At 35.2% G+C, this 13,373-nt stretch overlaps 1 protein-coding gene across 1 annotated transcript in view; it reads right to left on the bottom strand.

The window, feature by feature from the left end:
• Positions 1 to 13,373, bottom strand: part of LOC120244774 (probable ATP-dependent RNA helicase DDX60) — a 103,069-nt gene that overhangs the window by 80,251 nt on the left and 9,445 nt on the right. Inside the window, exons 5-8 of the mRNA XM_039251511.1 lie at positions 12,748 to 13,089; positions 10,687 to 10,803; positions 7,640 to 7,801; positions 5,503 to 5,661 (exon numbers count right to left, since the gene is read on the bottom strand). Of these exons, the coding sequence (XP_039107442.1) occupies positions 5,503 to 5,661; positions 7,640 to 7,801; positions 10,687 to 10,803; positions 12,748 to 13,089 (780 nt within the window). The remainder of the gene's footprint in view (positions 1 to 5,502; positions 5,662 to 7,639; positions 7,802 to 10,686; positions 10,804 to 12,747; positions 13,090 to 13,373) is intronic.

Genomic DNA, 13,373 nt, shown 5'->3' with positions numbered 1-13,373 from the left:
AAGCACTACGAAGTAAAAATAGTCCAATTCAATTACTTCCTAGTCACACTCAGATCAATTCCCTTCATGAGTCTCCTCTGCATCTCCCATACCAGGCTTCGACAGGAGTGTTTACACTCATTTCAGTAAAAAAGAAAACAAAAGAGGAGGGGTGCCCACCACGCAGTATGGCTGTCTCCAGTTATACCTCACTCCGCAGTATTCTACACAGGCAATAGATGCAGGTCTCTTGAATATAGATTAAATGACCAGTGGCCATACGCTGGCCTCCAGCTGATTCCATGGAGCTCATAGTCTACTGAAACACAGTCCTCAACTTTAGAGGGTTATTTTTCATGTCATTGCCCTCTTAAATCCCCTCATCTGGCTTCTGAGAACTCTGAAGAATCACAGGTTCTCCTTCCCTCTTGATCAACTAGCATGAGCCCACAGGAACTTTCAGATGCCTTCTGTCACGAAGCACAGGGACCATCTCCCACACTTTCATGCCTAGACAACACACTGCATTTTCCAAACAAGTTTCCTGGCACATACAGCCACAGGTATCCTAGGTAAGGCTAGCTTTCTCCGTTTGTATCCTGGGAACTAATGTCTTTATGCACAGACCCCTGAAACTTTAGGAAGATTCTATCATGCCTTTCCCACCCCACTCATGGTGATTCTCTTCATTTATTCTCCAACTCTCTCCCCCTTCTCAGCCCATGGACACTTTATGAGGGAGGTGTGGTAGGGGCAGAAGATGGTAATTGCCTTTTTCAATAATATTTGTTATATACAGACCAATAATTATTGTTATTTCAAAAAGCAGGAAATTTGACTTTTTTCCCTAATCCCTAAAATAAGGGCACATGACAGTCTAACTGGAGATCAGGGTTGTAAGGTAGGAGGTTATGCAGAAAATAACTTGTTACAGGAGTTTTCCACCTGATCGAATTCAGGGAGTTCATGAACTTGGCTCAGAAAATTGTATTTTTATTTTTGCTAGCCTATGGCAAAAATCTGTATTTTCAATTATAAACCGAGATGACATATATCATATTCTTAGGCAGTAGCTGGGATTTTGGCACCAGTAGACATAACAGATATTCTCACATTATATTACAAGTGCTTCAAACATTTAGAGATATTGTTTATACTTAGCATACATTGAAAGTATGGTAGTTGTTTGATTGTCTCATGGGGTAACAAAGAAGCATATTACTCCATCACAAATGTATATTTTAATATGTTTACAAGTGTATTTGAATATAACTGACTTCCTTATAATCCTAAATACCTTATTTTATGCATTTATATTATTTAGAGGAAAGGATAATTCCCTTCATAGAACTCATCGATAGCCATAGGGACCCCCAGAAAAAAAAAAAGGGGTTAAGAACTCCTAAATGATTCTTCTCCAGGCATTCTGACACACTTGTTTGCCGAGGATGGGAAAGTGAGCAGCGAGGGACATGGATGCAAATTCTGATTCTTTGGTAATATGACTCCCCTTGCAATCACAATAGATAAAAGCTGATCATCCTCCCACATACAGTTTTACCTCAGGATTGAAAAGTCAAGGTCATGTTTTCAATATTCACCAACTCATCACTTCCAAACTATTTTTTTACCCTATTCTATAAAATCCTGCCTTCCATCTGTCTTGTACTATTCAGAAGTCCTCCCCATCACGTTCATTTAGCAAATTCCTTGCTCACTCCCCCCTCACTTAATAATGATTTTTTTCACACCTGGCTCACATTCTTTCTCTCTCTCCGTCTTAACAACACCATGTATAACCTTACCCTCCAAACATAATTACTGCAACATTTCTTATATCCAGTGACCCTTCACCACTTTCTTTTTCATATTCTCCTGGACACAGCCAGGACCTTGCCATTACCAAAACCTACTCTCCCTCTCTGTCCAGGTTTGTGCTCCTCTAAGAAGCAGACCTTGAGACTCAAATTCAAGTAATACAGTTTATTTGGGAGTGATTGCAAGAAAAACCAGCCGGGGAATACAGAACTGAGACACGAAAGAAAAGAAACCAGTGAAGGTTACACTATCCAACCCATGACCACTGAGGACTACTGGAACTTAATTCCCCCGGGGAATTCTGGGAGATGGTGTAGAATACATTTCAGAGTTATCTCAATCTGTATACAAGGAAGCTGGGGTCTTCATCTACCAACTCTTCATCTGTCATTGGTGGAGGCCATGAGAAGCATAAGTACCCCAGCATTTTAGATTAAGAAAATAAAACGTTCAGGCAGAGAGCTGCAGACATTTATAGAAAGGTGGAAAAGTAGGTGAATGGGAGACATCGATAAGGAAAGAACAATAGTGTTTGCCACACTCCCTGATAAATACTTCCTCACTCCCACCTGTTAACCCATGCCTTTAACTTTGTGTAATGATCATTCACACTTCTTTATTGATCACATCAGGACCTCCAGTTGGACAGCTCTTCTACTTTCTCCTTATCCGATAGAGTCCATTTGATTTGTCTCCATGAAACTTTGTTTTCTAATCTATCATTTTCACTACCTACTTGCGAAGATACTAAAATCTCTTTTCCTTTTTTCTTTTCCATCAAACTGTATAGATCCACAAATAGCTTTTTTGTGCCTAAATTATCTTGTTCCTTTTTCCCATACCATCCAACCAGTTGCTTTCCTTGTGCCTATGTCCATGTTGTTGAGTCTACTGGAAAAAGAAAATCATACAATAACACATACTGATGCCACTATAATTGTTTTGTCAAAAACTTTAAATAAGCCTTCAAAAGTGCAAGGCAGAACAGAATGGTTACCTCTTTGTTTCTCAGTAGAGTTTACTCCCCTAAGATCCCCAATAAATATTTCCAAAATATTTCCTGGTTCTTAAACTTCTGGGTTTGCTTCCTTGCCACAACATTTAGCATATGACTTTTTCTCCTACTTCACAAAGAAAATTAAACCAGCACATAGGAACAAAGTTATCCTCCAACTTCATCACAGCCAATGTTGCACTGTTCTTTCCTTATTGTCTCCTAGAAGAACAGCAATATCTCTCCCTCTGTGTAAGAACGTACTCTAGATCCTATCCTCTCTCACCTTACTTTCCTTGTATTTTCATCCTATGCTCTTAATTTTTATGGTTAGCATTTAAACATGCTCAATCTTTGCCATTTTAGAAATATCCCTAATTGACTCACTTTTCTATCCATTTGTATCCTGTGTCACTTCCCTTATTCTCCACCTCTTACGTGTAAACTTATTTTCACCTTTATTTTCTCCCTTCCACTCACTACTGAAACCACTCTACCATAGGTTTTTGCTTCTCTCCATTAATATGTCTCTCAATTAAAATCAACAGTGAGTCCTATGTCATTACACCCAAAGTATTATTTTCAGTCCTCAACCTCCATAGCATTTGGTACTATTACCACAACCACCTTTTAAAAAGCCCAGTTCCTTTGACCTTCACAACAATCTACTGTCTCAGCTTTCTGCTCTATTCATCAAAGCAGCTCCTCCTCAGTGCCTCTTGCTAGTGTCTCAATCTATCCCTAACCATTTAGTATTGGAGTATCTCAGGTCTCTGTCCTAGGCCCTCCTGTCTTTCTCAAAATAATTTTATCCACCACCATGGCATTAATTAACATCCATAGGTTAGTGATTCCCAATTCTTTACCTCCAACTTATTCCACTCCGCTAAGTGCCAAACCAGTATTTCAAATTGTCTACTAGATATCTCCACTAGAATATTTCACTGGCATCTTAAACTCAATATTTCCAAAACTGAATTCATGATCTTCCTCCACAATTATACTTCATACAATGACATTGTCCCTATAAATGCTCCAGCCAGAGATCTGGGGTCACTCGACTCCTCCCTCTCCCTTATGCTCACACTAAACTTGTTAAAGTTTATACTTCAAATAATTCTTGAAATTGTCTACTGCTATTCATCCCTACTTACCAGTCTCTAATATCATTAACACATATATGAACTGAGGTAACAGTCATCTAAATGGTTCCCCCAAATCCAATTTTACCTCTGCAATGCATTCTCCACACTGCAAGCCAAAGAAATTTTTTTTAACTGAAAGTGTCATTCATCTGCTTAAAATCATTCAATTGGTCTCACTGTGCTTACGACCAAGTTAAATCTCCATTTTCTTCACAGGACCTATACAGTCCTATATGATTTGTCTCTTACCATCTCTTCAGCTTTATCATCTTCTCATAATCTTTCTATTCCAGTTCTAGAGATTGTATTCCAGTTCCTTGATCCTGCCATTGTCAGGATGATTCCACATGCTGTTTCATCTCCTAGAATCCAGTGTCCTTCCTCTCTTCAACTTGCTAACCCCTAATTCATCCTTCAAGATATGCATTACTTCACTTCCTTTCATTTCTTAAAAGAAGCCATCCTTTTATAACTGAATTGAGATTTCTTATCATTAGACTCTAAAGTATCCTATAGTTCCTCCTTAATATCAGCTTTAAAAAATTCAATCTCTGTCTTCCTACAAAAACTATCTGTAGTTCTATTACAATGGAGGGGTGAGATGGGTAAACATATTCTTATTTTTCTCATTGTATCCCCAGTGATTCATGCAATGCATATGAATTAGATAAATAGTTTGGGACTAGCTTACTAATAATTGGTTCTAAAATATTTTTCTTGAGCATTTTGACTGTAAGTATCAAGATTCTTTAAAAGTTATCCATTTAAATTGATCCACTAATCCCACTTCTGGGCATGAAGTCTAAGTCAACATCCCCAAATCAAGGAAAAGGCTTACAGTCAAAAAACCAGGAGAATAGCAGCATTTATAATATAACAATTAAAACCCTCTTAATATTCCACAATATGAGAATGAGTGACTAAACCATGGTATATGGTATATTAAACCATGGTATATGAAAGAATGCTAACCAAGAGTATGAAAGAAAACTTTTTAAAAATATGTGAAAAGAATATCATATACAAATGTGAATATATATATTCATTCCAATGTCTCAAACAATGACAAATAATAATGGAAAGATTTATTCATTTAAAATTAAGAGAATAAACCAAAATGTGAATAGTTATTGACCTTGAACAGTGAGTAACTGGGTAAGTTTTTTGTTTGTTTTTGCTATTTTCCTAAAGTCTACAAATGTTCTTTAAGTAATATCTATAATGGACAAAAATAACTATTACGTTTATATCTTTAACTCCTCTCAAGAGCAGAATACAATGGTTACCAATCTCATATAATTAATAATACAAAAACCTGATCTTGACAGAAGTTAGAAGAAGGAAAATAGGGAGTTTTTTCCTTGGATTGGATGTAGAGCCTGCTGTTTGTGATTACTACCAGAGTTGTTGAAATTAGCAAGACACTGACTTAGGCCTTCAAACCTTTAAGGTCCCCAAAGGACTGACATTATTCCCTTTTAAATCTGTTTGGAGGGTGACTGGTTCAGTTTTTTTTTTCAAACAATTGAAACAAAAAGTAAACAAACTGATACAGAGCACATTTACCATCTTTAAGAAAGTCTGGAGGTTCTTAGTCCAATGAGAAGTGATGAATCTAGCACAGGTCCTTTGGGAAAGAGGCAAGTGGAGTAGAAAAACCACACTGAGACAGTGCAGTTTACACAGATCTTCCATCTCTTGCACATTTAAGCAATTACTTTCCACCTGAATAAAATAAAGAAGGCAAAATAGACACCAACAGGCTATGAATTGCATGTAGCACCACGAAGATCAGCAGGCACATTTTCCTGTGTAGGAGTCACACTTTATTACATTCTTAACTCTATGTTTTTGAGGGTTTTTTTCTTCATACATAAATTTGACTGCATATAAAATACAAAAGTCAGGTAAGGGGATGGGGAACTGCCAGTTCAAGAGCAGTTTACATAAAGCATTCTTTAGTATTTGTAGTTAAGCCTCACTTTAGGTGAGCTGACCCAGCAGCTAATGATCCCACAGGACTTTGAACTGATGGAGCCATGCTTTAAATGCTCTATTCTGTCTAAAGCATCATACTTTAATTTTTTAAATGTTTTTATTTATTTTTGAGAGAGAGAGAGACGTACAGAGCAAGCAAAGAGGGGCAGAGAGAGAGGGAGACACAGACTCCGAAGCAGGCTCCAGGCTCTGAGCTGACAGCATAAAGCCCAACATGGGGCTTGAACTCATGAACCCTGAGATCATGACCTGAGCCTAAGTCCAACTCAGAACCGAATGAGCCACCCAGGTGCCCCTAAGACATCATTCTTTAAAAGTTACGCTACATTACCAGAGTGGATAAACCAGAACACATCTAAAATATTTACTCAATTAGAAAAAAATGGTCATATTTAACATAATTGGACAAGGACCCCCAAGTCATCTTCAAATGTTTGCAGGGCTGTCAGTAAAGCCAAACTAAGGCTTCCTTCAGAGTGCCTCCAGAAGGTCAAATAGAGGGTTTCATAGTTAGAGAAGTTCCAAAGAGAGACACTTGGTTTGGTATCATTTCTGTGATAATAACTTAAAATGTCATGCCTAATCATCTAAAAAATATTTTACTAAAAATATAATCAAGTGGATATTGGCAAACCGAATATAAAGGATGCTAGGTAAAATGTTATAAGCCCTGTTCGTTTTTGAGAGTGTATAAAACAGCTACAAAATGCTTGGTTTTCCTTTAATAAAAACCTTCAAGCAAGAATGCCCCCCACAGTCAGGTTGTATACAAAATAATGTGTGTACCCCCATGTGTCTGTACGTGTGCATATGTACACATGTATATAGGGAGGACTGTTTACTGGAGAGCAAATCCATACTGACCAGCAGATTCTTAAGGAGCTCTATTAATCATAAAGAAGTTTAACATCTTTAGGGGGCACCTGGATGGCTCAGTCGGTTAAGCATCCAACTTCAGCTCAGGTCATGATCTCACGGTTCATGAGTTTAAGCCCTGCGTTGGGCTCTGTGCTGACAGCTCAGAGCCTGGAGCCTGCTTCAGATTCTATGTCTCCCTCTTTCTCTGCTTCTTCACTGCTTGCTTGCTCTCTCTCTCAAAAATATTTTTTTTAATTAATAAATTAGAATAAAATCTTTAAAAAAGTTAAAGACCTTTAGTATTTCTCTAGCAAGGACGGCACTAAGACACTACAATGAGAATGTTCTTTGTAAAGACAGTTTGGTATATGGAACTTGAACAAAATAGACATGGGTTCAGTTCACAGTGCTATTTAACCGATGAATGTTTCCTGGACTATCAGAACCTCAAGTGTTCTCATATGTGAAATGGGAATAACAGTACCTCCCTTGAAATGCTGCTGTGAGTATATAAAGGCACAAGGCATAGAGCCCAGGACATTACAATGTAAGCTCTCACCAAGTGCTAATTTCCCTTCTTATTCTCCTTCTTCTGGATGATGGGACAAATGTCATTTAAATGTGCACTGAAGGGAAACATCTGTATAGTAAAACACTAGATCATACAACAATATAATAGATACTTCCTATAAATAAATTCCAGGTGTTCCTTCTTTGGGGAGAAAATTTATATAAATAAATTAGGGAAATAAATAAAATACCAAATGGAAGAAAAGGCAGAAAGAAATCAATAAAATTTCAGAAGTGGAGAGCAGTGGTGTTTCACAGTAAAATTATACAATCACACCTCTTGGATGTTAATGTTCTCATCAGAGACACTCTTCTTTCTGTTTTCTAAAAAGTGATGGTACATTCTCAAAGACAATGAGCATGAAGTAACACAAAGAACACGCCGAATGTCAGATCCTTCTGGCCAGAGTTGCTTAAGCAGAAAAATAGTTTCACATGCCTGTCACAGAAGAACACTAAATGTCATGACATTTAAAAAAATATTTTTATTTATAAGTGATCTTACCAGAAGAAATCATACAAAGATAGATATGATTACATAAAACTACAAATATTCCTGTTGAAAATAATAAACCAAATTTTAAGATGAGAGTGCTTATGTCTGTAATATAGAGAGAACACTTGAAAATTGAAAGACAAAAAAATGATATAATCCTTCTAGAAAGACAATTGATAAAACCTAAGTAAGCAACATATACACTTATCTTTTGACTCCTCAATCCCATTTTTAAAATCAAGTCTGAGGATATACTTCCATTAAATAATACAAAATTATACATTATGGCATTTATATTTGTATAAATATAAATTTAACTATATAAAATATATTTAAATATAAATAAATATAAATTCCATAGCAGGAAATCAGTTAAATAAATTATATTATATCCACATGAGGAAGTGCTATGCAACTATATAACGAGAAAAGTTTTTTAAAATTGCCTTAAAATGATTTCTAGAACATGCTAAGTGTGAAAAGAAAGTTACTGAAGAATATCTACATCATGCAATCCTTTCTTTAAGAAGGAAGAGGATATAAGAAAATATGCACATGTCTGCTATTTATGCAAAAATAAATAAATAAATAAATAAATAAATAAATTCTGAAAAAGGAAAAAAAAGAAAGAAATACCAGAAGGATACGTGTGACACTAACAAGACAAGTTACCTACAGAAAGTATTTGGGAAAGTGGGGAACCATAGAGAATGGGAACAGAATAGCAGGGATGAGAGTAGTGTGTCACTTTTTAGAGTATATCCATTTGTATATCTCTGATTCTTAGAATAATAAGTATATTTCATACACCTTTCACATACCCCCCAAAATAAACAGGCGATTTTTAAAAATATAGATATGGTTGGGGTACCTAAGTGGCTCAGTTGGTTGAGCATCTGACTTCTGCTCAGGTCATGATCTCATAGTTCGTGAGTTTAAGCCTCATGTCAGGCTCTGTGCTGACAGTCAGAGCCTGGAAACTGCTTCAGATTCTGTGTCTCCTTCTGTCTCTGCCCCTCCCCTGCTCACACCATGTCTCTGTCTCTGTCTCTCAAAAATTAAATTAATAAACATTAAAAAATTTTTTTTAATTTAAAAATCTGAATATGGGTGGGAGGTACCCAAAATGAAGCACAAATATTAACCAACAAACCTAACTGTATTAATAATGAATAATACAACCAAACTGAATGGGGTATGAAAGAAAAGAACTAACCTAAACAACTTTGGGAAGCAGTATTTTAACATATTCTATGACTAAGGCTAAAAGAATTGCACATAAATCCTGTAATCCACTTAGTGACTATGTTCCTTACAAGCTTTGTTTACCAATTCTAAAACCAATACATAAAAACTTTATGTATATACTAGAATTTATTAAAAAAATAAGTAAATATATTGTATGTAATGAGAGAGCTGAATTTCTCACAGCTGGGGAAAAAAATTACAAATAAAGAAATGAGAAGGGTAAAATGAAGGATATGAAGTTGGATTGGGATAAAAGTCATTGGTGTGAAAGCATGATATTTAAGATAGATGATAGATAGATAGATAGATAGATAGATAGATAGATAGATAAAATAGATATGTGTGTGTGCATGGCTTAGCATTCATACATATATTTCCTAGCTGTGTCTTCTGAAAAGTCTTCATAGTAATGACATCCCAGGGGACATGAACAAACATAATTGCCAGATCTTGGCTTCTAAATGTTACTTTCCACTAAAAGCAACCAGAACTGCTTAGAGAAGTAGTTTATTTCAAGACTGAGGTAGAGAAAATACAAGATGAGAATGGTACATCTTGTGGTTTCAAAAAGTAAAACAGTGCTCAGAAAGACCAGGCTTGATGAGTTTGAAGATAAAAATACATCCGTGTAACCATCACCACAATGTATATCATCATATCTCAATAAAGTGGTTTTAGAAAAGAAAAAAAAAAAAAGATGGGGAGGATGTGGGTCTTACAAAAGAACACAGTTGCAAACCTGAAGGAGTTTCTAATGTGCAAACCTAGAACAATTTGGGTACCAAAACAACTGGACTTTTATCTATAATATATCCACTAGTCCATACTGATATAAATAAATAAACAAGTAAAGGGCACAGATACAGGATCTCTCCTTTGCAGTAGAATTCCAGTTAACAAAAGTAGGAGGAAAAAGTGAAATAGAAAATAATCAGTAGGCAAACAGATCAGCAATAACTGTTGCAGACAAGATCTACTGATGGGTTCTAGAACTAATCAGCATAAGTCTGAGAAGAAAGAGGATTTTCATAGTCAGGAAAGATAGTAACTTTATGGTGAAGGCTGGCACGCACCAGCCCAACGACTGTTAAGGCATCATGAATGTTTTGATATACTGTGCACAACACCAATTCACTGGCATTCTTGCCAAAATACATAACATCATTTCCATCATGAGAAAACATTAGACATGCCCAAACTGAGGGATATTTAAAACTATAACTGATCAATACTTTTCAAAAATATCAAGGTCATGAAAGATAAGGAAACACTGAAAAATTACTACAGATTGGAGGAGACTAGAGAGAAATAACTAAATGGATACACGACCCTAGACAGGATCTTGGAACTGCAAAAGGACATTCATGGAAAAGTAAGTGAAACTCAAATAGTGTCTGAAGCTTAGTTAATAGTATTATACAGATATTTCCTGGTTTTGAAAAATGTACCACGGTTATATAAGATGCTAACATTAGGGGAAGCTGAGTGAGAAGTCTATGGGATCTCAGTATTATTTTTGCAACTTTTTTATAATTAAAAAAATTAGTTCAAATAAAAAGTTTTTAAAGAAGTTTCAGTACCTCTTCCATTATATTTTTCCATTTTAAATTTCCAAAAAGAGATTCTAGTGCTAAAGGTCTACATTCTTGCAATTGTTTAATCAGGACTTTATAAGCATTCTCAATCTTCATTTTATTCTGTAAAAGAAAGGCAAGTCACATAAACTGTCATAAATAAAATATCTAATCACTTTCCAACTACAGAAAATCATATATTGAAGATATAACTGAAAATATACTTCCAAGTTAAAAAAATTAAACTAATGTAATTACAGGTCATCAACAATGCTTTTAAAGTCTGTCAAGCAGCACTATTTTGTCTTTGCTGAATTAATTTCTGTCTGGGAATTTAGTGCATTTTATTTTTTTAACAACTTTATAAAAACTATAATTAGCATAACATAAAATTTACTTAAAGGGGACAATTCAGTGGCTTTTGATAAAGCTACATAGTTGTATAACCATCACCATAATCATTTTAGAACATTTCCAACATCTCAAGAAAAAAAGTGTGCCCATTTAATATATTCTACTTTATTGTGAAAAGTTTCAAACATACATGTAAATAAGGAGTAGCATAATCTCCCCTCAGGTACCTATCATCATTATCAGCATACATTGATTTTTTTAATATTTATATTTTAGTTAATATACAGTGCAATACGGGTTTCAGATAGAAGACAGTGATTCATCACTTACTACACTGCATTTTTATTTGCATTTCAGATAGTCCTCAAACAGATAAATGAAATAATCTCTTTAAAATGAGTGCTCCATAAACTAGGAAACATACTATTATTCTAGAAACAAAATCTAACATTTAAAAAATCTTTTTTTAAATTTTGTTAATATTTATTTATTTTTGAGAGAGAGACAGAGACAGAGTGCAAGCAAGGGAGGGAAGAGAGAGAGAGGGAGACAGAATTTGAAGCAGGCTCCAGGCTCTGAGCTGTCAGCACAGAGCCAGATGTGGGGCTTGAACTCATGAACTGTGAGGTCATGACCTGAGCCAAAGTCTGTTGCCCCACCGACTGAATCACCCAAGCACCCCTAAAATAATATTCTTAAGGAGAGATTGAGGACAGTTTGTAGACCACTCCTCAAACTCAGATTTGGAAACTGTTCTAACAGAATAAAATGAGATCAAATGATTACAGAACCTCTTCTCAATATAAAAATCAACTTGAGGGTTGGAAATAGTTTAATGGCTAGGATCCTAACTATAGCAAAACAAACTATCTTATTAGATTTCATGACAACCATCTGGATGTTTCCAAATACCAGAAGGGGTATGATACTATTCTCAAAGAGTAAAAAATGTTAATTGACTCACAAATTCTGATGAAATACAGAATTAATATCTTCATATTTAGGATTTCACTATAAGTAGTGAAAAATAAACAGAAACTAAATTCATTTCTAAAATCAGTATGCATTTTTAACTCCCAAAATTTCAATACAATAATTGTCAAATACACCAATACAGAAAACAGTAAGATCAAACAATTCTCTGAAAATTCTATTGATGCATTAATATTATGAAATAAGCATTTCCCTTATTTTCCTTCCTCATCACCCTTCTGCATTGTTTTCTCCTTAAAACTACTATATTAACAATCATTTCACTAGTATGTCTCACCAACAGAGGCATAAATTTTTACTTCCAAATCAAATGCATTTTTGACCTTCATTAACTTGGAGGCAATAATACCACACAGTACGTATACACATAAGGGCTAGAGTCAGACTGCTCCTTTTCAAACCTTGCTCTATTATTCATTTACTATTGATAATGAGCAAATTACTTCCTTGAGTATCTATGTCCTCATCTGCAAAACACAGATGATACTAACCTACCTACAGGGTTGGAAAGGTTTAAAAAATGACTCATGAGAAGTACCAATCACTGTTGCTACTTCAAGTTCTGAATATATTATTGCATTTGTGTTATTGTTATTGTTAATTTTCTCTACCTCTCTGCGAAACCTATAATAATTTCCATAGAAGTGTTAGAAATAAAACTAAGTAATTTGGAAAATTCTGTAAAATTCTAGAAAAAATTTGTCTTTAGATATCAATTACCTCACTGAAAAAAGGTTGATTCTTGGATGTGCTTGGCATAAGGTATGCATAAAGTCGAAGAATATTGGACGTTTGCCCTGAGGAAAGCACAACATTGACTTTCATTGCCCAAGACTGAATAATTAAAAAGTTGAAAAGGTGTGTTTGTAGAGGGTTCAGGCCTTCATCTGCAACTATCATGTAATATGGATAACGTTCTTCTAAGAAACTTTTCCATCCTTGTGATAAGCATCCAGAAAATTCTGTTTGAACATCAATGGTGGTATTACGCTGAAGATGAAGAATTAAAGCAGTTCTCAAAGGAAGAAGTTTAGGGAGGCTGAAATATGCATACTCAGCATCCTGTAAGAATGAGATAAAATATATTATTTTGAAATTATCATTTAGTTGGTTTACACATGTCATTAAAGTCATTAAAGGAAAAGGTTCCAATACAGTTTTCTTCTGCTTGATAGCGAGACCTCGACTGTCATTTAACAAATACATGGCATAAATCACAATTTGGATTTAAATACAGGCGTCCCCTTTAAGCAGGCACATAATGCTCAGGGTTTATCACAATTTTCCTTTGTATTTGAATTCTTTTCCTCACCAATCTCACATCAAAAAGAAAAAGGAGACAAAAT

This window comes from Hyaena hyaena, unplaced genomic scaffold, assembly GCF_003009895.1.
Source record: "Hyaena hyaena isolate Hyena2069 unplaced genomic scaffold, ASM300989v1 scaffold_391, whole genome shotgun sequence".
NCBI lineage: Eukaryota > Metazoa > Chordata > Mammalia > Carnivora > Hyaenidae > Hyaena > Hyaena hyaena.
This window is presented reverse-complemented; position numbering and strand designations above follow the sequence as displayed.